Genomic DNA, 24,184 nt, shown 5'->3' on the forward strand with positions numbered 1-24,184 from the left:
TCTTAGCCGGCCAAAGCTGAGGTTTTTAAGCAGAAAATATTTCACACTGTACCACTTAAATAGGCAAGGACAGGAAATCAAAGAATGTGGCTACCCCACACCTGTAATTACTAGCAAATAACAAAATTCAGGAAACACTGACTAACTTCCAGTTCAGTTAATATTCCTGCAACACAGTTAAAATCAATTTAAATACTGTATTTTTTGAAAAAAAAGTGCAGATAAAGGTACTTAAATTCTCTTATACGTCCAGTTGAATACAGATAGTTCTTAGCCGGCCAAAGCTGAGGTTTTAAGCAGAAAATATTTCACACCATACCACTTAAATAGGCAAGGACAGGAAATCAAAGAATGTGGCTACCCCCACACCTGTAATTACTAGCAAATAACAAAATTCAGCAAACAATGACTAACTTCCAGTTCAGTTAATATTCCTGCAACACAGTTAAAATCAATTTAAATACTGTATTTCTGGAAAAAAAAAGTGCAGATAAAGGTACTTAAATTCTCTTATACGTCCAGTTGAATACAGCTAGTTCTTAGCCGGCCAAAGCTGAGGTTTTTAAGCAGAAAATATTTCACACTGTACCACTTAAATAGGCAAGGACAGGAAATCAAAGAATGTGGCTACCCCCACAAATGTAATTACTAGCAAATAACAAAATTACGCAAACACTGTCTAACTTCCAGTTCAGTTAATATTCCTGCAACACAGTTAAAATCAATTTAAATACTGTATTTTTTGAAAAAAAAAGTGCAGATAAAGGTACTTAAATTCTCTTATACGTCCAGTTGAATACAGCTAGTTCTTAGCCGGCCAAAGCTGAGGTTTTTAAGCAGAAAATATTTCACACTGTACCACTTAAATAGGCAAGGACAGGAAATCAAAGAATGTGGCTACCCCCACACCTGTAATTACTAGCAAATAACAAAATTCAGCAAACACTGACTAACTTCCAGTGCAGTTAATATTCCTGCAACACAGTTAAAATCAATTTAAATACTGTATTTTTTGAAAGAAAAAGTGCAGATAAAGGTACTTAAATTCTCTTATACGTCCAGTTGAATACAGTTAGTTCTTAGCCGGCCAAAGCTGAGGTTTTTAAGCAGTAGTAGTGTAGTGCATCCAGCAGTAATGGGGTCAAAGGATGCCTTGTATGCCAGACACAGGCCACCTCTTAGCAGTCTGTAGGATACTGTGTATAGTGACAGGGCTTTGAGAAAGTCCATGTAGAACAGGTTGTTTAGGCCTTGTATCCTTTTAGTAAGGTACCTCTGTGGGCATCCATTTGTTGCATGTGTCTGGACAGATACTTGATAAAGGGGTCATTATATTCAATGATTGGCCCAATGAGGGATGCGTGAAGAGGGACAATGACATTGTTAGATCTAGACACACTTCCTTTGTTTATAAGCTGAGCAATATAGATGGACCTTCTTCCAACAGCGGACACATCTTGGTCAAAAATTAGGTCACTGTCCACTTAAGTTCCCAAATCCTGAATAACTGTATCAGCTCTTAGGGGAATATTGTCAATGTGGTAGTTCCTCTTGGTAGATGATTCCAAAATAATACAATAATGCATGTTTCAGACTGTGGTTTTTGGCAGCAGTTATTTATTTGGGACAAACCTTCCCATAGGATGGCTAAGTAATTTGGGGATTCAATGACTGCTCCTAGCTTGCAGTCATCTGCAAACGTAGTCAGCAGAGGCCTTTGGTATTGCTTTTTACTTAAGAAAAGTAGATGCCAAACAGGAGAGGTCCCAGCAGAGAACCCTGGGAAACTCCACTGCTGACTGGTCCCTTTGTGGAGGTAGTAGTCTCTATTTTAATTATCTGCGTTCTGATTATCTGTGTCTTATCTGTAAACCATTTGGCAATCCAGCAAGTGAGATACAGGTTGATTCCCAATGTATTTAGCTTTTCTACTATGGTTGAGTGAGGAATTGTGTCAAAAGCTTTGGCCAGGTCTTGGTATGCAGTGTGTACTATTTTGCCTTCATCCATTTCTTTGGTGACCTTTCCAAAAAAATCCACCAGGTTGAGTAAGCATGGCCCACTCTCAACAAATCCCAACTTCATGGATCTGGTGTTTGGAGGTTCCCTGTTTTCTGATAAATTAGTCCCATGATAAATCTTTCTATGACTTTCAATATGATGCTGGTCAGACTTATATTTGTAAATTGTAATTGGGTTTGTGGAAGGCCCACCCTTCTGCAGGCAATGACTGTAGCTGTTTGCCATTCACTTGGTTCAAAACCTGTATGGAGGCTGAGCTTGAACAGTGTTGTTAGGGGTGTGGCTAAATTGTGCTCCATGCTATTTAAGATGCATCCAGTGACATTGTCAGGACATATAAATGCACAATATTTAGCTTTTAATAACACTTTTACAACTTGGTCCTAATTAATTATTCATTCATTAATTTTCTAACACCATCTTTATCCTTTTCAGTGTCATAGGGGAACAGTAGCTTATCTTGGCAATAAATAGACATAAGGCAAAGAACTGATACTAGATGAGATGCTATTTCATTGCAGATGGGGACACACAGACAATGACAGACACACACACACACACACACACACACACACACACACACACACACACACACACACACACACACGCATGCACACACACGCATGCACACACACACACACACACACACGCACGCACGCACACACACACACACACACACACACACACACACACACACACACACACAGACGCACACATGCTTGTGTGCACACACACGCACATAAACATACAAACATAAGCCTATAATGAAGAATGGTGTTAGTGTTTCCCTTGGGTGAGACAAAAAAACATCATAAGTGAAAAATCTAAAGTCTAAAACCATATTGCCTCAACACCTTCTACAATACGATACTGCACAGCCTTTTTAATGTCCATGAGTGCTGGCTCTGGATCAACCCCTGCTCACCATCCCCCCAGTGTGGGAGTCAAGCTTTCTCACTTCTGATCTCTCTATATACTCCTCTGACCCCCCCATGTGGGAGCTCAACCCTCACACTCCTGATCTCTCTATATATTCCCCTGACTCCCCTCCCCCCATGTGGGAGATCAGCCCTCACACTCCTGATCTCGCTACATACTTCCCTGACCCCCTGCCCCCATGTGGGAGCTCAGCCCTCGCACTTCTGATCTCTCTATATACTCCCCTGATTCCCCCACCCCCCTTGTGGGAGCCCAGCCCTCACCATACCTCTTAAAACAAAAAATCTGGACAAAGCCTGACAGAATGGGGGCGGGGGGGCAAAGGCTCAAGCATAGGGAAAGATTTTAAATATTGCATCTATAAACTAAAAAAGTTGCTAGAATTACAGGATTTGTCTTAGCATGCATTTATCTGAAGGATATGAAGGCTGAAACACACATGTATATCATTATTTAGTGAATTCAGTCCTCAAAACACCCCAGTGATTTTCCAGAAAATCACAAATTTAATGAGGAACAGGTCAAAAGTATGATGAAAAAATCTGGGTATTCTAAGAAAATCTGTACAATTGAGAGGTATGGCCCTCACAATCCTGATCTCTCTATATACTCCCCTGACCCCCTCCTCCCAGTGTGGGAGCTCAGCCCTCACACTACTAATCTCTCTATATAATCTACGAATTCACAAGCTTGGTGAAAAGGGAAGACTTGGAAAAACAGGAGCTTAGCTTTTGCCTGTTATCCAAATGAGTCAAACTCAGCAAAGCACTACAAAACCTGCAACAAAGCAATGTCCAATGCATTGAGACATTGACATCATGGGATAATTATATTACAATTATGATATTTAGGAGGGGATTCAGCAGAGAAGCCTTTCCCCCTTCAGTGAGGTATCGACCATGCATATGTAACAACTGGAGTATCCACAGGGGTTCCTCCCCCCCAAAAAATACAGGGTGTAAACAACATGGCCTACGTGGACTGCCTCAAAGCCCTACCTCTTTACTGGATTTCCTACAGTCTGCTGACAGGCAATATATATGTAGCATACAAAGTATTCTCTGATGGCCTGCTGCACATCCAAAAAAGAAATATTACCTGACTTAGGGACTGAAACTCATCTGCAGCACAAATAGGACATGTTAGAGGGACAGGTATGTGCCTCAGAGACTCCTCCTCCTCTGGAACAGGCTTCAGTGTGAAGCAGAGTTCTTCCCTAACCCAATTCAAGTGTGATCTGGACCAGTGGATGGGGAATATAGCAAGTTATCCATGGTCAGACACCTATGCCTCTATTAGAAACAGCTTGTAATCCATGACAAATCCTACATATACTCCTTAAAATATTGCTACAGTATCAAAATTTGCCAGATACATTTGTGAAGCATGGCTAAGCTTAAAAAGGTATCCTGGGGTTCTTAGCTTAGTAACCATCTATGAACCTATAAGCCTATAAAAACACAATACACACACACACACACACACACACACACACACACACACACACACACACACACACACACACACACACACACACACACACACACACAATCTCTCTCTTTTTCTTCAGTCTTGTTTCCACTCACACACACACACACACACACACACACACACACACACACACACACACACACACACACAAGGCCATGCATGCAAATACACATGAACACAGAGAGTTAATACAGAGTCATGTCATTTCACCTGGTAGCATGTCTTTAGGATGTAGAAGGAAACTGTAGATCCTGGTGAAAACAGATACAGACTTAAAGAGGACACGCAGAATCTGCACATAATACACAACAGACAGGGAATCTGCACAGAATACACTACAGACAGTGATCTGCAAAAAATACACTACAGCCAGTGATCTGCAAAAATTACACTACAGCCAGTGATCTGCAAAAAATACATTACAGTCAGGGAATCTGCACAGAATACAGTACAACCTGGGGATCTGCACAGAATTCACTACAGCCAGGGATCTGCACAGAATATGCTATAGCCACGAAATCTGCACAAAATACACTACAGCCAGGTAATCTGCACAAAATGCACTATAGGCATGGAATCTACACAGAATACACTACAGGCATGGAATCTGCACAGAATACACTACAGGCAGGGAATATGCACAGAATACACTACAGCCACAGATCTGCACAGAATACACTATAGCCAGGGGTCTGTACAGAATACACTTCAGCCAGGAGATCTCCATAGAATACACTACAGCCAGGGATCTGCACAGAATACACTACAGCCAGAGAATCTGCACCGAATACACTACAGCCAGGGATCTTTACAGAATACGCTTCAGCCAGGGGATCTGTGCAGAATACACTACAGCCAGAGAATCTGCACAGAATACACTACAGCCAGGGAATCTGCACAGAATACACTACAGCCAGGGAATCTGCACAGAATACACTACAGCCAGGGAATCTGCACAGAATACACTACACCCAGGGAATCTGCACAGAATACACTACAGCCAGGGAATCTGCAAAGAATACACTACAGCCAGGGAATCTGCACAGAATACACTACAGGCATGGAATCTGCACAGAATACACTACAGGCAGGGAATCTGCACAGAATACACTACAGCCACAGATCTGCACAGAATACACTATAGCCAGGGAATCTGCATGCCTTTCCTGTAACTAGTCTTGTCCAGATAGAGATTTGCTGTATCCAGGACTGTTTGTAAGCTCCTGAGCCCCCAAAGCCTTTCTGTGTTGGAGAGAAGCCTTCTAGCTTATCAGTGGGAGTGGTAAGCACTAAGTAACCTATCTACCACATAAGGATTGGTTTCTGGCCCAGAAATTTTAGTTATTGGCCGTTTGGGCAATTTTTCCATCTCTCTCTCAACTTTCTGATTTAAAAGTCACATTTGCACTTGTTTCTTTCCTGTAACTAGTCTACTTCAGATACAGATTCTTGGTTTTAGCAGTTGAATTTGCTTATTCGTGCTCAGCACTTGTTCAGAACTTGTTGTAAGTACTAAATAAGCTACAAATTACTACAGCACTTAACCTTCCTCATTACCTAGAGGAAAACAGTTTTGTACTTACTTTCCTCACTTGCTTAGAGAAAAACAGCTCTTGTACTCACTTTCTTCCCTTGTCTAGAGGAAAATAGTTATTTATTCAGGCCTGTCCAAGGGGCAGCTCCCAGTGTTCTCTCCTGTCTATCTGATGAATCTGGGCATCTTGGGGCAATGTAGCAATTGCCTCATGTACACAGACAACCCTATCCTCCTACCACCCAAAACTACAACCTGTGAGAGATGCACTTATCTAGTCAAACTGGAGGTAAAGCTCTCTCCATCCAAGACTGAACTTGACAGTCAAGAGGAGAAGGTAAACACTTGTACCACACCACACTCATCACATAGCCCCACTAAACCTACACAAACAAAATCCACACATAGAAACACAAAAACATTCGCGGAGGCTCTCAATAATAATCTGCTCTAGCAACAGAGACCTCCAAAGCAGAAATGCAATCAACCTCCACCCCCCAACACAACCCAAATGACACAAAGCCCACAGACTCAGTGTGCCACTCAACCACAGCCCATAAGGCAAAACAACGTACCCAACACACTAGTCATAGGTGACTCCATAGTCAGGCACACTGATGTCCCACTCACCAGGTTAAACAAGGAGAAGGTTACTGTCAGCTGCCTGTTGGGTGCTAGGATCCACCACATAATCCACACACTCATGTCACTCCACAACAAGTACAAATATGACTCTGTCATTGTCCATGTTGGTGTGAATGACCTGAGATGTACCTCAGTGGACTACATGAAAAGAGACATGGAAGAGCTCTCTAATCTTGTAGCCCAGGCAGGTATGACCCTAACCCTGAGTAGCATCCTGCCATCACCCAAAATGATACCTCAGTACAAGGACAAAATGATTGACTTCAACAATTGGCTAAGCTTCTGGTGTCATTTTAAGGGGATCCAGTATCTGTCTGCCTGGGACAACATGGTCGACAGACCACGATGCTTTGCCAGAGATGGCCTGCACCTGTCACCCCTGGGATTCCGGATACTGGCTAAGGCTCTTGCCACCTGTATAGTGCCTTTTTTAGGCAAGGTTAAAATGACAAATTCACCAACGTAACAGGAACAGGCATACAAAAACTGAAAGTAATGCTACTCAATGCTAGAAGTCTAAATCTCAAAATGCACTCCCTCAAGGCACTCCTTAAAATGGAGAACATCGATATCTGTGCAGTGACTGAGACCTGGTTCAAGGCTCCAGAGTGCAACCCTGCATTACCAGGCTATAACTCATACCACACTTTTTGGCCATCTAACCTGGACTGGAACACCAAAGGCAGAGGTGTGTCCATATTCATTAAGGATATCCACACCTCCAGCCTAGTTGCTCAGCATAATGCATCCGAGGTTATCCAAGTGCAACTAACTCTGGACAAAACTGCAATCCAAATTGTAGCTTGCTACAGATCCCCCACCATGCCCCAGGATCAACACTCCTCTTTTCTTGATATACTGGAAAATATTAGGGTTCAACCAAACACCCTAATAATGGGCGATTTCAACTACCCCAACATTAACTGGGAAAACTACTTATGTACCAAATCCTTCGCTCAACAATTTCTGGAATTCATAAATTCCAATGCCCTGGATCAACTTATCCACACCCCCACCAGGGGCAACAATATCCTAGACCTAGTCATTACCAACATGAGTGACCGGTGTTCCACACCTGAAGTCAACTCCTCGTTGGTCAAATCCGACCATAAGCTAATCACCCTACATATCCACATCCCAACCCCCACCCCCTATTAAGGAAACCAAGGTAAAACATTTCTTCAAAGCCAACTTCATGCTTCTTAAGACAGAAGTGGCGAACTTCACGACACCCTTGTAGATGGACAATACAGTTACAACTGCCGAATCCTACACAAATGCACTCTATAAGCACTTCACAAGTGCATGGATCATGCTATCCCAAACAGAACCAAGAAGCTATCCTCCAAAAAAAGGAAGCCAATCTGGTGGTCCCCTGCCATAAACAAACTCTACAACAGAAGGTAGAAACTGTTGCAAAAGAGAGTAAAATCTCATAAGTGGAGGAACTCCATGGTCACCCTCAGTAAGAAGCTAAGATCCCTTATAAGATCCTCCACAGCTAGCTATGAAAACAAAATCACGACTTATTCTAAGGACAACCACAAAGCATTTTATACCTATGTCAGGAATCTCAATGGCAACACCCAGATCTGCTCTGAGTTACAGCACAGCGGCATGAAAATTAAAGAACCAACTGATATTGCCAACATCCTGGCAGATAGGTTCAGTGCTAACTTTACCCCCATCTCACCCCCTAAAGGGCCCATATCTATACAGGAAGAATGCAGAATCCCTGTAATCACAACTACGCAGGTAAAAGCTGCACTCTCAAAAGCCAAAATCACAGCATCCATGGGACTGGACAACATCCCAGGCTGCATTTTACATGAACTTCAGAATGAACTGGCTCCCCACCTAGGCACCATTTTCAGTCATAGCCTCAGATCAGACTTTGTGCCCACTGAATGGCACACAGCAACAGTTATCCCACTCCACAAAGGGGGAGCCACCAGTGATCCCGGGAACTATCGCCCTATTAGCCTGATGAGCCTGGTCTTTGAAGCCATGGACTGTAACATCATGGAACCCATAAACAAGGACATTGGTAACCTCCAAACTCTGGACCCCACCCAGTTTGGGTTTGTGAAAGGCAGATCATGCTTCCTGAACCTGATCGACTTCTTTGAGGCAGTCACCAAAGCTGTTGATGAGGGTAAGGTGGTTCAGACAGCCTGGCTTGACCTCGCCAAGGCTTTTGACACCATCTTCCATTCTGGAATTATTGATAAACTCACTAAACTATGTATAAATCCTTACGTCACAAGATTGGTTGCCAACTGGCTCACTGACAGAACCCACACTGTAAAAGTTGCAGACTCCAAATCTGACCTCAAACCAGTGACAAGTGGAGTACCACAGGGTTCAGCCCTGGGACCACTCCTGTTTGGTATCTACTTCGCTGAAGTACAGGCTAACACAGAAGGCCTTTGGCTAATGAAGTTCACAGATGACTGCAAACTAGGAGCCATAGTTGAGTCCTCAAATGATGTGGACATCCTACAGAAGGGCCTCACTGAGACAGATGCCTGGTGTCAGATCCATGGCCTCAAGCTCAATGCCAAAAAGTGCATTGTCATCCCCTTTGGTAAAAATTCTGTAACCATGAACTACCACATAGGCGGCAGTCTACTTAACGCCGAATGTGTGATAAGAGACCTTGGGACCCAGGTGGACAGTAGTCTCTCCTTTGATAATCACATCACCACAGTAGTCAGGAAATCGTTCTATGTGGCACACCTCATCAGAAAAGGGTTCTCATCCAGGAAAAAAAGAGATCATTGTTCCCCTCTACTCGACACTCATTAGACTCATTATAGAGTACAATGCCCCTTTTGTAATGTACCTCACAAGACATCTGCAGCAGCTGGAAAGGCCACAGAAGCACCTCACAAAGATGATTACTGGCCTCAGACTGATGCCCTACATTGACCGTCTCAAAAAACTCCAGCTTTACTCTGTAGTATATCACCTACTCCGAGATGATCTCTGCCTGACATATAAAGCTATGTCAAACCCAGAGCTGTTGGACATGCTGCACCTAAAGCAATCTCAGTCCCTCCGAGTTATGTGCTCTAGGGACCTAAACCTTGTCACCACAATAAACAGGACATGCTGGAGGGATAGATTCCTGTCCCAGAGATGTCCCCATACTATGGAACAAGCTACCCATCTATGTCAAGTAAAGTTCCTCATTAGCACTCTTCAAGAAAAATCTTGATGAGTGGATGGGAAATAGGAAGAACACCCCGGGGATCAGTTCTTTGGCTCTGCTCGACCGGGGCACAGGAAAATAACTTTCTTGGGTTGCGTAAGCCAGGGAACTCTGTTGGCTAGGCTTACCTAGGCCCTTGGGTCAATAGCCTAGTACCTACCTATGAACCTATGAATACAGTACAGCTAGGGATTTGCACAGAATACACTACAGTCAGGAAATCTGCACAGAATACACTATAGCCAGGACTCACATCAGAGAACTAAGAGCAGAAACTAAGAGCTGTAACATAGTGCTATCCTATATATTTCATTAGAATAACAAAAATGTTGAGCATGTCCTTTAGAATAGCTATCTCGTTAAATAAAGTGATGCTACATCAATATTTTGCAAGGCAACAACCATTCACACATTATTATGTAATCCAGCATCATCTGCAGTTGCTGATTCTAATTCTCTTTTATTAAAAAGGTGACTCTACCGATTATTTTATTATGTTAAGATATTTTATGAAATGTTTTTATCAACAGACATAAAATCTTTCTGACCCAGCCTGACTATTTAATTTCTAGACAGTTCATACTGTGATCTTTTAACCTCTTCAAATTAAGTTTTTATTGCAGTCCTTTGAAGGAGAATGTTATACTATTCATGTGTTGGCAAGAAAAAAAAATCTCCCTAGGTATTTTAGATTAGAAAATTACTATTCTTATTACATTTAATAAAATGAAACGTAGAATCTAGAAAATGAAGCAGCCTGGCATAGTATGGACACTTAATAAGCCAGACACTTGAATCTCTATTATGCAATTCTATTCATTTATTTACACTGGAAGAAACATTCCTAGAGTTTTTAGTTCACAAACATGTTATTCTTATTAAATTTAATTACGTAAAATGCAGAAAGTAGAAAATAATTAGACGGACATCAATGTCGACCATCACATTGAGCTAGACACTCACCTCTGTAACAGCAAAACTTCTTTTCCCACAAGGCACTACCTTATACCATTTGTCATGTAGCACATCCATGAAACCATCAGACTTATACTGACTAATGAACTCAGATATATTTGAAGTCAGTGGTGAATTCTGGGGAAGGCCAATTCCATATCCTGCAAAAAAATCAAACTGTATTATCAGTTCAAATAAGAATATGTTTGCATTCATGATCGTTTAAAATCTTAAGACTATACATTATGATAATGCACTTTGATGATTTACAAAAAAATGCAACAACCTTTTCATATGATTTGTGCTCCATGTTTTTTCTAAAATATATATATCAATTAAGGTCCATTTGTAAAACATGGAAAGTGAATTAAAGAGACATTAGCATTCAAAATGTAAAATTCATATCGTTTTCCTCCTGCTTATCCTGTTAATATACTTCATAAACACAAAATGCAGGAACACGCCAACAGGCATACAGAAAAACAGCTTTGCAACGTGTACTTTAATTAATAAGCAAATATGCACATCACCAGAGTCTACAGCCTACCTTAACAAGCAGAGGTTAGTCATTCATATAAACAAATGTGGGTTATGACAGAAGAACATCAGATTAAAGTACAAAATGTTTGCATTGCTAGTTGGTGCGAATGCTTGAAGTATACTTTGTCCAAGTACCATGCCAAGTATGCATGCATATATGCATGTGTGTGTGTGTGTGTGTGTGTGTGTGTGTGTGTGTGTGTGTGTGTGTGTGAGACTTTTACGTGGGACAGGAAGGATTTCGGAAGACCTACATTAATTGTAGTAGTACAGATAAAAGATCTGGACCATAATACATCATTTGGGTGCTGCTAAAACAGAATGCATTAACAAAAGTTGGTTTAGTATTTTGTATACAGCTTTGGTTGTTGTAAGGCAGAAACTTGAAAGTTTTGTGTGTGATACCATTTATACCTTTTTATATAATAGTGGTTTGAATCAGATGACTGTAGTGGCTCAGGTACATACCAGGGGCAGTATTCATTAAATTAGAAACTGGGAATATCGTCAGAAATTTGCAACTCGTACTCAGACCTAATGTTATTGCCCCCAGCGCTCATTTAGAAACAAACTCAACCCTCAGAATGTTGGAGCTACACACACATCACAAAATGACACATTATTTTCAGTTCTTACAATGTACACCCATAAAGACTAGTTTTAGAAATGCACTCCAAGTTCATGAATATGTTTTGCACAGCTCTGTACTGTAAATAACAGTTTAGACAGTTTTAAAATTCAGTACTCGTTGACTCATAAAATTTCCAAGAGATCCTCGAAGAAAATGTTCTAATTTGAATACGTTGTGTATGTCTAGGGACACCCTTGTCTAAAAATAGCTTTGCACAGTGTAGACCAAAATCGTTTTTTAAAAACTGGTGGAACTCTCAGTGCAATAGCAAACAATTTACCTAACCAACAAATAAACAAAACACTGGCCGATACAAAACTTTACATGCCAAAAATCACGTGAGGATAAGTTGTATATCTACATCTACTCTCCCTATTTATAAATAATTTTCTGTATAATGTAAAACCACTTGAAATAATCCTTTATGTGGAAAACCATCTCTTACCACAACTTGGCAAAAGCCTCTTCTTTCATTCAAAGTCAAATAAAGTTCAACTTAACACAGCTAATTGCCTAAACAATACTAGCATACACAAAAAGCTATCTTACACTGTCCAAGATTTTGCAGATATGTAACTAGCTTAAAATGTTTGGCTGCTCAGATTAAAGCTCCATATTTGTACAGACTCACAAATACTTGTCTTATTTGCAGATCCTGAGACTTCCCTTACGTAATCAAACTGAAGAGATAGCAAATGTGTGAAATGACATTAACTAATTAGGTCTGTTCACTACCCTGGCTCATTCTATACAGCACAGCTGTGTAAACCTGAACACTGTTAACCATATAACCATAATTAAAAGCTAACCTTCTTTCTTCTACATTCACATTCAAAATTCTCAGTTGCTTATTCTGCCTACCTTTAGCATGTAAATGATAGACTGCCACTTGCCATTACATTCTAAGGTCTTATAATATAAGTTACATGTAGTCAGATGACCCTGTTGTTTCCATGCTGCAGGAATTAAGTTTGATTACAACCCAGGTGACCCGAATTTGATTTGTGGTCCAAGTGCTGAAGGAACTGATGACTGTGGGGACACACATGATAAGATTGTGCCTGCTTGCCTCTTCCAGGAAAGAAAGTGCTGGGGCATTCTGGGGTGTGTGCACACAGCAGAAGTAACAGTGGTGAAACCTGAGCCATAAGAGAAGCAGCAGCTTCATTGATAGGTGGTTGGCAAATGAGAGGTACACCAGCACATACATGGAGTTGGCAATCTCATAGCACCACTGCATACCTGGTGGTGTGACCCAGCACATCTGAAAGCAAGTAAGGGTACAAGAAAAACCCATCTGGTCACATCATGATGGCCTCTGCATCTCTGTTGCAGTCCCTTGCCAAGAGGGCATTCATAGCCTAATGACTTAGATTCATAGGTTCATAGGTTCATAGTTAGGTACTAGGCTATTGGCCCAGGGGCCTAAGTAAGCCTAGCCAACAAGGTTCCCTGGCTTACGCCACCCAAGAAAGTTAATTCCTGTGCCCCTGTCAAGAAGAGCCACAGAAGTGATCCCCGGGGTGTATCTCCCATTTCCCATTCACTCATCAAGATTTTTTTTCACGAGTACTAATGAGGAACTTTGCTTGACATAGATGGGTAGCTTGTTCCAGAGTATGGGAAGTCTCTGGGACAGGAATCTATCCCTCCATCATGTCCTGTTTATTGTGGTGACAAGGTTTAGGTCCCTAAAGCATGTAGCTCAGAGGGATTGGGATTTCTTTAGGTGCAGCATGTCCAACAGCTCTGGGTTTGACATAGCTTTATATGTTAGGCAGAGATCACTTCAGAGTAGGTGATATGCTACGGAGTAAAGCTGAAGTTTTTTGAGATAGTCAGTGTAGGGTATCTGTTTGAGACCAGTAATCCTCTTTGTGAGATACTTCTGTGGCCTTTCCAGCTGCTGCCGATGTCTTGTGAGGTACATTCCAAAAGGGGCATTGTTCCCTATAATTAATGAGTGTCGAGTAGAGGGGAACAATGACCTCTTTTTTCATGGATGAGAACCCTTTTCTGATGAGGTGTGCCATGTAGAAGGATTTCCTGACTACTGTGGCAATGTGATTATCAAAGGAGAGACTACTGTCCACCTGGGTCCCAAGGTCTCTTATCACACATTCGGCATTAAGTAGACTGCCGCCTATGTGGTAGTTCATGGGTACAGAGATTTTACCAAAGGGGATGACAATGCACTTTTTGGCATTGAGCTTGAGGCCATGGCTCTGACAACAGGCATCTGTCTCAGTGAGGCCCTTCTGTAGGGCATCCACATCATTTGGGGACTTGACTATGGCTCCTAGTTTGCAGTCATCTGTGAAATTCATTAGCCAAAGGCCTTCTGTGTTAGCCTGTACTTCAGAGAGGTAGATACCAAACAGGAGAGGTCCCAGGATTGAACCCTGTGGTACTCCACTTGTCACTGGTTTGAAGTCAGGTTTGGAGTCTGCAACTTTTACAGTGTGGGTTCTGTCAGTGAGCCAGTTGGCAACCCATCTTGTGACATAAGGAATTATACCTAGTTTAGTGAGTTTATCTATAATTCCAGAATGGGGGATGGTGTCGAAAGCCTTGGTGAGGTCAAGATAGGCTGTGTGAACCACCTTACCCTCATCTACAGCTTTGGTGACTACCGCAAAGAAGTTGATCAGATTCAGGAGGCATGATCTGCCTTTCACAAATCCAAACTGGATGGGGTCCAGAGTTTAGAGGTTACCAATGTCCTTGTTTATAAGTTCCATGATGATATGTTCCATGGCCTTACAGACCGGACTCTTCAGGCTAATAGGGTGATAGTTCCCAGGATCAGTGGTGGCTCCCCCTTTGTGGAGTGGGATAACTGTTGCTCTGCACCATTCAGTGGACACAAAGCCTGATGTGAGGTTATGATTGAACATGGTGCTTAGGTGGGGAGCCAGTTAGTTCTGAAGTTCATGTAAAACGCAGCCTGGGATGTTGTCCGGTCCCATGGATGCTGTGTTTTTGGGTTTAGAGAGTGTAGTTTTTACCTGTGTAGTTGTGATTATAGGGATTCTGTATTTGGAGAGATAAGACCTACCTAGCAAGGTCACACATCTAGCGCATGACCATACAGCACACTGGCCCTAGACAGAATGGAATTATCTGAGATACAGGACAGCTAAAGCCAATGGGATAGCTGTCAGAAAAAAATGCATCATATGACCTCCATTTACTATCCTACAAAAAGGCATTTTTTCCCAAAATAGTACGCACTGCTTGAAATTCAGTTCTCTCAGACATAATTTAGTTTATTTTTATTTTAGTTATCCTTTCCCACTAGGCTAGTAGCCTATTTGCAGGGGACATCTGAGGTGGTATTTAGACTACAACAGGAAATTTGGCCAGGGCATCAGGAAACATCTCCATACTTATCGTTGTTGTGAGTGGGACACATTTTGCAGAAGCACTTCCTGTTTTCATTCCAGGCACGGAGGCATCCCAGAGAAAGAGGGAGGCAGACAGTGAGAGAAAGAGATGATGGAGTGGTGACAGAAGGGGAGGAGAAAGCAAATATTGAGACGGGAGAATGCGTGCAGGATTTTGAGGAGATGTTTCAAAGAAATCTGTTTGATGGAGATAAGTCAGCAAATGATGGATGTATAACTACAACCCTCCAGTTGGGAGCATTGCAAGTTGATTTACTTAAAGAAATGGTGGTGTAGAGTGAGCCAGAAAAGGAAGGAGATGTTTTTTTTTTGGGGGGGGGGGGCATTATGGAGGAAATACAGAGAGGGGATGCAGAGGATGAGATGGAAAAGAAATATGCAGAGAAAGTAAAAGTAGGCAAAAGTGGAGTAGCAGAAAGTGAAGGCAGAAGAAAATGAAGTAGGTGATAAGAATTCCCAGTAAAGAAGACAAAGAATGGACAGGTATGAAGTGCGGGACAATTTAATAGCTCCTTTGGGTGTAAAAGCACATGAGGTCAGAGCATTTATTCTTATTAACAGAGACATTTTATGACATTATATTTGAGGCTGTTTTTTCAATGGAAAATTTACTTGGAGAATATGAAAAAAAGAAAGACTGTAACCCATGGAGTCGTTATGTGATAAAAGCAATTAACAGGGAAACAAAAAGTAAAAATCATGTACAAATTCAAACAAAGGTGGAAAGAAAGAATTTGAAAGGACATTTGAAAACTTTTTGTAAAGAAGTAATGGACATTGCAAAAGTTTTTGATACGGTTTTATGGACTGGTGGATGGGATTGTAATATTGTGTTAAAATGGAAATAACTGTGATACAAGAAAATGTTATATTTGTGGGGAAATGGGACATGATGCAAAAAAATTGTTAATTGAAATGTTATAAATGTAACAAAATTTGAGATCAGATGGCATAATGGTCAAGGTCTTCGCTCCCATACACAAGGTACATGGTTTAATCCTGACTTCCGGCCCATGCTTGTTTAGAGTTTGCATGTTTTCCCTGTATCTCTGTGGGGTTCTTGCCCCCTCTGACTTCCATCTCAAACTCAGCAATGAATGGAGCTGTAGGCAGCAGCACAAACTCTACATGGTGCCCTATAAGGGGATGAGTTGTACAGACCAATCGCTTTGAGCAACTACTGTGGTGCATAGTATCCTCAAGGTAGGAGAACATGGATCACAGACTGCACCCAGTGGCAGGGCTAGCCACTTGGTGGCATAAAATACAACTCTAGGTGATTTGGTCATGTTGACTAATGTCGCCAAAATAGCCAAGGGTATTTGCCGGTGATAAGTGGGTTGAGGACCTGACCTACAACAAAACAAAAAAGAAAACAGATACGTTCAACTGTTTTAATATAAGCAATAAAATAAAGTGCAGCAAAGCTTTCAGGTTTCCCCTTCCTCAGTGCTATACTGACAAAAAATAATCAGCTCATTTAAATGATGGTAATAAAATCATGTGACACAGCCAACCAACAAGACAATGAAGTTAATAATTGGTATCATATAAAAATATGTACATACAAGTAGAAAATTATTTTTATATACTCTGACCTATGCCAGGGCCCCATGCTAATGGTGGGAGAGGTGTATGTGCCCCTATTGGTCAGTGTATGCCTGTCATAAAACCCAGCAGCCCTGGGTCAATAAGCCAGTGTCCAGTTACCTGGGATAAGATGGACATAAAAAACCTGCTGTGAGCTAAGAATTGCTACACTCAATGTAGTTCAACTGAGAGGACACAGCTTGGAAGTGGATGACATGATGGTATAGAGGAAGCTGGGCATCCTATGTATCCAAGAGACAAGATGGAAGTGCAGTGCAGTAATGACACTTGGCTTGGGATCCAGAATCTACTACTCAGGAGGAGGACAGGCTAGAAATGGTGTGTGAATTGTGGTGAGAGACAGGTTTAGAAGGCAGTGAGAGATGTCATTAGAATTAGTGACAGACTCATGGCAATCAGATTCCAGCCTAATGATAGGGCAAGTATTCATAAGCTCAGCCTGTGCCTCACAGCAGGGTTGTGTTAGTGAGGAAAAGAGTGTATTCAGACAGCAGTTGCAGTACCTACTAGATAAAGCAGGAAAGCATGAACTGGTGTTTATAAGTGTTGACTTGAATGCACATATCAAGACAGACAGAACAGGATATGAGGACTGCCTGGGTCCACATGACTGGGGGAAGGGAATAAAGAAGGAGAGGTCATTCTAGACTTCTGTCTGGCAAATGACTTGACAGTAGCCAACACATGGTTCAGAAAGATAGAGACGGCCACAAGATAACATACAAGAGTGGCCAACATGCAACTCAGGTAGACTTCCTCCTAGTAAGAAAAGGGCACTGGCATAGAATCAATGATTACAAAGTCATCCCCAGTGAAACAGTCAGCCCACAGCATAAACAACTGGTTGGCACACTCAGCTGCATGGAATGGTCAGCACAGACTAGGTTGAAGACCTGGAAGTTGACTGGGGGGAAAGCACAACAGTTCAAGGAATTACTCAGGGCTCTAGCACCCCAAGAAGAGGAGGAATTAAGTGTAGTTAATAAAGGATGGCAATGTCTCAAAACAGCATTTGTGAGGACTACAGAACAGATATGTGGCCAGGCCAGGTATAGAAATAAGGTACATAAGGAAAGCTGGTGGGGGAATGCAGAAGTCCAGGAAGTCATCACAAGGAAAAAGAGTGCAGGAAAAAGTGGGAGTTAGAAAAGATGGACCAGGCTAGGAAAGAATACCAGTTTTCTAACAAAGAATATAAGAAAGGAGTTGCAATAGCAAAGAATAGGGCATCAGAAGCACTCTACCAACTTCTGGAAAGTGACTCAGTAGGTAGCACAAAGAAACTACATCAGGTTGCAAGACAAAGACAGAAAGATAAAGAAGACAGTCAGATGCCCTACATAAGAGATAGCAGGAACAACCTGGTCACCAGTCCACAGGACATCAAAGGCTGATGGAAGGAGTACTTCAAGCACCTTCTGAATGAAAAAAATCCCACAGAAGCTCTACTGCTCCAGACACAGCCTATGATGAGAGAAAAAGTGGAACCCACCATAGTGGAATTACCAACAGCACTAAGGAAAATGAAGTAGCCGTGGTGGTGCAGCGGTAGCGTTGTTGCCTCACAGCAAGAGGTTTTCCTAATCGATTCTCGGCTGGAGCACCTCCTGTGTAGAGACTGCATGTCCTTCCCACGGTCGAGTGGAATTCGAAAGACATGCGTGAATGGGCATGCCTTCGTTGAAGGTTGGACATTGGGCTGGCACCTTGGCACCATAAAAATCTACTGCCAATCATTAGCGGACCAGAGTTCCGCTGTGGTGACCCCTAACCGGGAAAAGCCGAAAGAAGAACTAACTAAGGAAAATGAAGTCAGGGGAAGCAGCAAACTCAGATGAGATCACAGTAGATATGATAAAGATGCTAGGGTGAGATAGGGAAAAATATCTCCTGAGGGTACTCATAGCACTGTGGACAGAAAGTGTATCTCAAATGTCTGGAGAATAAGCATACTCATGTCGGTCTACAAAAAAGGGGATATCCACAACTGTAGTCTGTACAGAGGTAACACACTCCTGTCACACTGCATGAAAGTTCTAGACAGGGTGATTGATAAACAGATACACAGAATAGTAGAAAGTAAGATGGGAGATGAGCAGTTCAGATTCAGATCAGGATGCAGCACAACTGACCCAATGTTTGCAGTGAGACAGATAGTTGAGAAGAAGCTATAGATGAGGAAAGAGTCCAACTGAGCATTCCTAGACTTGGAGAAAGCATATGGCAAGGTCCCAAGAAAGCTGATCTGGGCAGTACTGGAGAGATTCAAAGTCCTAGAAACATTGGTAGAATTAGTGGAGACTATGTAGAAAGACCCAATGACTCAAATGTGAACAGTAACACTAAAACAAAGTGGATAAAATGCCCAAACACCGAAACTAATAAACAGTCATTAGTTAAAGAATATGAATGAATGTTTTAATCTAAATTATTATTTTGTTTTTCTTATTGATTATTAATGATTTATCACAAGCTGGATAGATTTTACAAAACTAAATTTCAGGATGATTATTTATGTGGTTTAGTATGTATATTTTATTGCACATCTTAATATATGTGTAGCTTCTTTCCTAGATTTTGTGGGAAGTGATTATTAGTTTCTACATTATACTGAAAATTGTGTTGATTGAATAATTGATTTATTGGGGGTTCATTGTATTTATATAGGTTTCTGGTAAAGGGTACACTCACAACTGAAGAAGTTTTATGAAAGACAAAAATGCAGTGATACGTTAAGCATTCCTGGTGTAATTTCATTGTTATATTCATCCTTTTAAGTGTCTATATTAAAGTTTGGTTTTTGGATCATGGTTTGTCCTTCTGGAGTGCCTTATTGACTTTGTCAAGTGTGAACAGTGTTCGCTCTCATAGAAGGGTTTCCTGTGGGAGTGGGTATTCACCAGGGTTCAGCTCTCAGTCCACTTCTTTTTATACTGGTGATGGACTGCATTAGCAAACAGGTTGGAGGTTACAGATCAGCAAAGTTGCTGTATGCAGACAATGTGCCATTATAGGCAGACTCTGAGCAAGAACTTCAGCAAATGATAGGGGAATGGAATGTAAAATTGAAGGCACATGGGATGAAACTAAATACAGAAAAGACCATGGTAATGCCAGCAAATTGGAGAAATCAAAAGAAGCTGAGAATTGAGATAGAATGGAAGATAGTGGAACAGGTTAACAGTTTCAAATATCTGGTAGGGATGGTTGAGGAGAAAGTAAGTCTGAATGAAGAGGTCAAAGCTAGAATCAGAGGGGCTGCAGCTAACTGGCATAGAGTGTCAGGTATAGCATATAACAGAAGAATGTCAAAGGAGCTGGAAAGTAAGGTGTAGAAAACAGTGGTGCAACCAGTACTACTGTATGACACAGAAACCTGGGCATTAAAGGCAGAGCAGATGAGAAAGCTAGAGGTAATAGAAATGAAGTGCCTGATAGGGATGGTAAGATGCACACTGTGGGACAGGCAAAGAAATGAGGACATAAAAGCAGAAGTCAAAGTAGCTCCAATTGCAGAAAAGATCAAAGAGAACAGATTAGGGTGGTTCGGGCACATGTGCAGAAAAGCAGAAGACAATCTGGTGAAAAAGATTTGGGACAGACAGGAAAAAAAGAGGAAATGAGGGTGTCCAGCAAAGAGGTGGATGGACTGTGTGATAGAAGATCTGTGATAGTCAGGCACAAGTGTCAAAAAAGGCAGGAATATGGCATTGAACTGAGAGAGATAGTGACAGTTAACAACACCCCAACCTCATATAGAAAATGGGAAGATGGGGGATGATGATGATGATGAAATGTAACAAAACTGGACATTTACAGATGGATTGCAAAAATGAAAACATAAGCAGAGAGAATAAGTTTTAAAAGTAGTAGAAATAGAAGGAAAATTAGATTTGGAAAAAATAATAAAGAGGAACAGAAGAAGATTCTAAAATAAGTGATGAAGAAGACATAAAATGGAAGCTAGTACAAGAAAAAATAATTTTATTGGTAAAAGGAGAAATAAAATTTAAAGGACTATGTACAAAAGAAAAAGGAAAGGAAATGGATGAAAAAAATATATACAACTAGTGATTGGGGTTTGGTATAACGGTTAAGGTGTTTGACTCACAGAGACAAGATACAGGGTTTGATTCTTACCTTTAGGAGGGAAATTAGCTAGATTTAGAATGGCATGTTAGGAAAGTTAGCCTTGTAATTAGCTATGAATTTATAATACCATGAAACTAAGGGAAAATGACAATTTTAAAGTGCTTTCTAGAAATGTGAAAAGTATTAAGAATACAGTAAGAAGTAAAGGTATTTTGGAGTGGTGGAACACGTGATGTAGATGCAATTATAGTAGAATTCACAAGATTTTTAACAAATGAAGAAAGACTACAAACAGAGAAACTATGGAGAGGAAAAATAATCTGAAATTTGGGAAATGAGAGATGTTCTGGATAAGCCGTATTCTGTATAAATACAGTAGACATGTTAGATGTAACTTTAGTAAAATGGGAAAACTAACTTTTGTAGATTTTAACTGGAAAGAACAAGCATATAAAACTAACATTATAGGCCTATACTAATTGTAAAGAAAGGGAAAACTTATTTGATCAGATTTTAGACTATTTAGTGATAAATATGAATATTATAGTAACAGAAGACTTTAATCATGATTTAAGGGACACGCATGAAAAGAAAGGAAATTATATAAGAAATATGTTAGAAGTTATAAGATGTGGTAAGTTAAATCTTTGGGGCAAAAATTCTTGTACTTACAAACGGGTATGCATAGAACTGAAATAGAATAGTTTATAGTATGAGAAGGTTTAGTTATAGGAGAAGGGGAGGTAATTGAAACAGGATTTTCTGGTCATCTTGCAATTTAGCTAGAGATAAAGGAAAACAGAAAAAAGGAAAGGACTATATAAAAATAGGCAAATGGAGAAAAAGGATAATGGGAAAGAAAGGAATGAAGAAAGAAAGAGATTAGTAATATAGTAACTGAAATATATTACGATGAGAACATTTTATAAAAAATGGTCTGAATGCTGGATAATATTTAAGGAAAAATACAAAAAATGTTTTTACAGTGGAAATATGGTGTGAGAAAAGTAGAGAAAGAAAAATATAAAAGAACATATATTGTTGCATTGCAAGCTTTGGAATGTAATGATAGTACTTTGAGAAAAAAAGAGAATTATATGAAAGAAATCAAGAAAAAATACAAAAAGTGCTATATAAACAAATATATTTTTACAAGAAAAAGGAGAAGTATCAAGTTACGTAAGCAGATTAGTAAAGGAGGACGGTAGTGTAATGAGAGAAATAAAAAATGTAAAATGAGAAATAGAAATAACTCAGGAAAAATGTGAATAGTGTAGTACAATATGTACAAGAAATGTTTAAAGAAAAAACAAGGCAGTGAAAAAAGCATGGGAAGTAAAAAAGTTAATAAAAAGAGAATAAAGAGTTAGAAAAGGAGATTTCTTTAAGTGAGCTAGATAAAGTATTAGGACAAATAAATACAGATTTGGCTGTAGGACAGATGGAATGGGTTACGAAATGTATAACATTATAAGGGATTAGCAAAAATATATTTTTTAAAGATTTTGAATGAACAGTTTTATATATAAATAATTATGTAGTAAAATACTTAAATTCATATGAATGAAGATAGAAGACAAAAAAATGGAGGCTGACAGTATTGAATAATAATGATTATCATATCTTTATGAAAGTAATACAAAATAGATTTGAAATTAAAATGGAAAATATTATAGAATATAGTATATATAGTGTAAAGGAGAAAGGTTGTCAAAAATTATTAATGATAGAGAAATTGTGGATGATACTATGAATAGAAAAAGAAGAAGCGACAATCATGATAGGAGACCCTAATAAAGCATTTGTTACAACTGGACATGAAGTCTTATGGGTAATAATGAAAGAACATAATATAAGGCAGAAAGTTAGGAAATTATGTATGTCAGTGTATACTAGTAATAATAAAGTAAAAATAGTTGTAAATGCTTGGTTAAGCCAAGAGATGCGTGGATGTCCATTGAGTTGTATACTCTTTGCATTAGTTATGAATGTGATAGTATGTAAAATAAATTATAAAATGAAGGATGTGGGGTATATGACACGTGAAGGGTTAAGAATTCCAGTTCTGTAAACATAACATAAGCAGATGGCATTATCATAATTGCACAAAACAAAATTTGGATAAAATAAGTAAGAATTTGCACAAATGAGTGTCTAGCAGTAATATAGATGGCTTTAAATAAAGAGAAAAGTAAAGAGTTAGGTGATGTAGCAAAGACAGGGGGCATATATTTTACAATAAATAACATTTATGTGTTAGTTATAACATTTGGGAATAAAGATGTAAGTAGAATTTAATGGGAAATCAATGGAAGGCTAGAATAAAAATTATGGGGAAACTTGTAAGGAAGATTTTTTTCAAATGTATAAAATAAATGGATAAAATAAACATGGATATTATTAAATATTATTAAATATTGATATTATAAGAAAAGAAGTAATATAGTGAAAGAACAGATAAAAAGTTATATTATTTTATGTCAAATAGGTTAAACAGAATGAAATAATAAATGAAGTTATGTTTAATGGTAAATGGATTTTAGCAACAATATTAAGTAAAATCAGGTGGTGGTTATGGAAAAAGGAGTGGAGGAATTTAATAGGGATGAAAATTTAGTATGATTGTAAAGGAAATTATGCATATTTGTAAATATATTTGCATATCTATATAATTATACATCTGCAAATATTTGTACATATATAAATATGTTGTAAATAAGAGTTCTTTTTGTATACAAATAAAGGACCTCTACTCCTTTTGATAGGTGCAGTGAGATATTTTACATCCACATGAGTTACCAGCAGCTCAGGCAGATGGGAACTCAGTTTAATGTCTCATCTAAAGGATGAAATACTCAGGAGTGCAGCACTGCAGTGTCAGCAATGGATCTACCTGGTGTGGGAATTGAACCTACAGCCTTCTGCAATAAACACAACTGTGCTACCAGTTGAGGCAGTGACATTGCATAAGGAGCTCGTCAAACCTGCAATCATGTAAAACATCACTCAAAGACCTCCAAAATTATTCTCCAAAATTGCAGATGTTTTGTTATGAAGAACCCCGTTAAGTCCTCCCCACATAAACAACAATATGTATACATAAA

General features: G+C 39.8%; 1 protein-coding gene across 1 annotated transcript in view; it reads right to left on the reverse strand.

Annotated features, from left to right (window-relative positions):
• The window catches only part of LOC122793186 (glutamate receptor ionotropic, NMDA 3A-like), a 167,934-nt gene that overhangs the window by 134,936 nt on the left and 8,814 nt on the right, over window positions 1-24,184 (reverse strand). The window contains exon 2 of the mRNA XM_044061009.1: window positions 10,809-10,960. Within this exon, the coding sequence (XP_043916944.1) occupies window positions 10,809-10,960 (152 nt within the window). The remainder of the gene's footprint in view (window positions 1-10,808; window positions 10,961-24,184) is intronic.

The sequence above is a fragment of the Protopterus annectens genome, chromosome 2.part0 (assembly GCF_019279795.1).
Source record: "Protopterus annectens isolate FY-2018-M chromosome 2.part0, PAN1.0, whole genome shotgun sequence".
In the NCBI taxonomy this organism is placed as follows: domain Eukaryota; kingdom Metazoa; phylum Chordata; order Ceratodontiformes; family Protopteridae; genus Protopterus; species Protopterus annectens.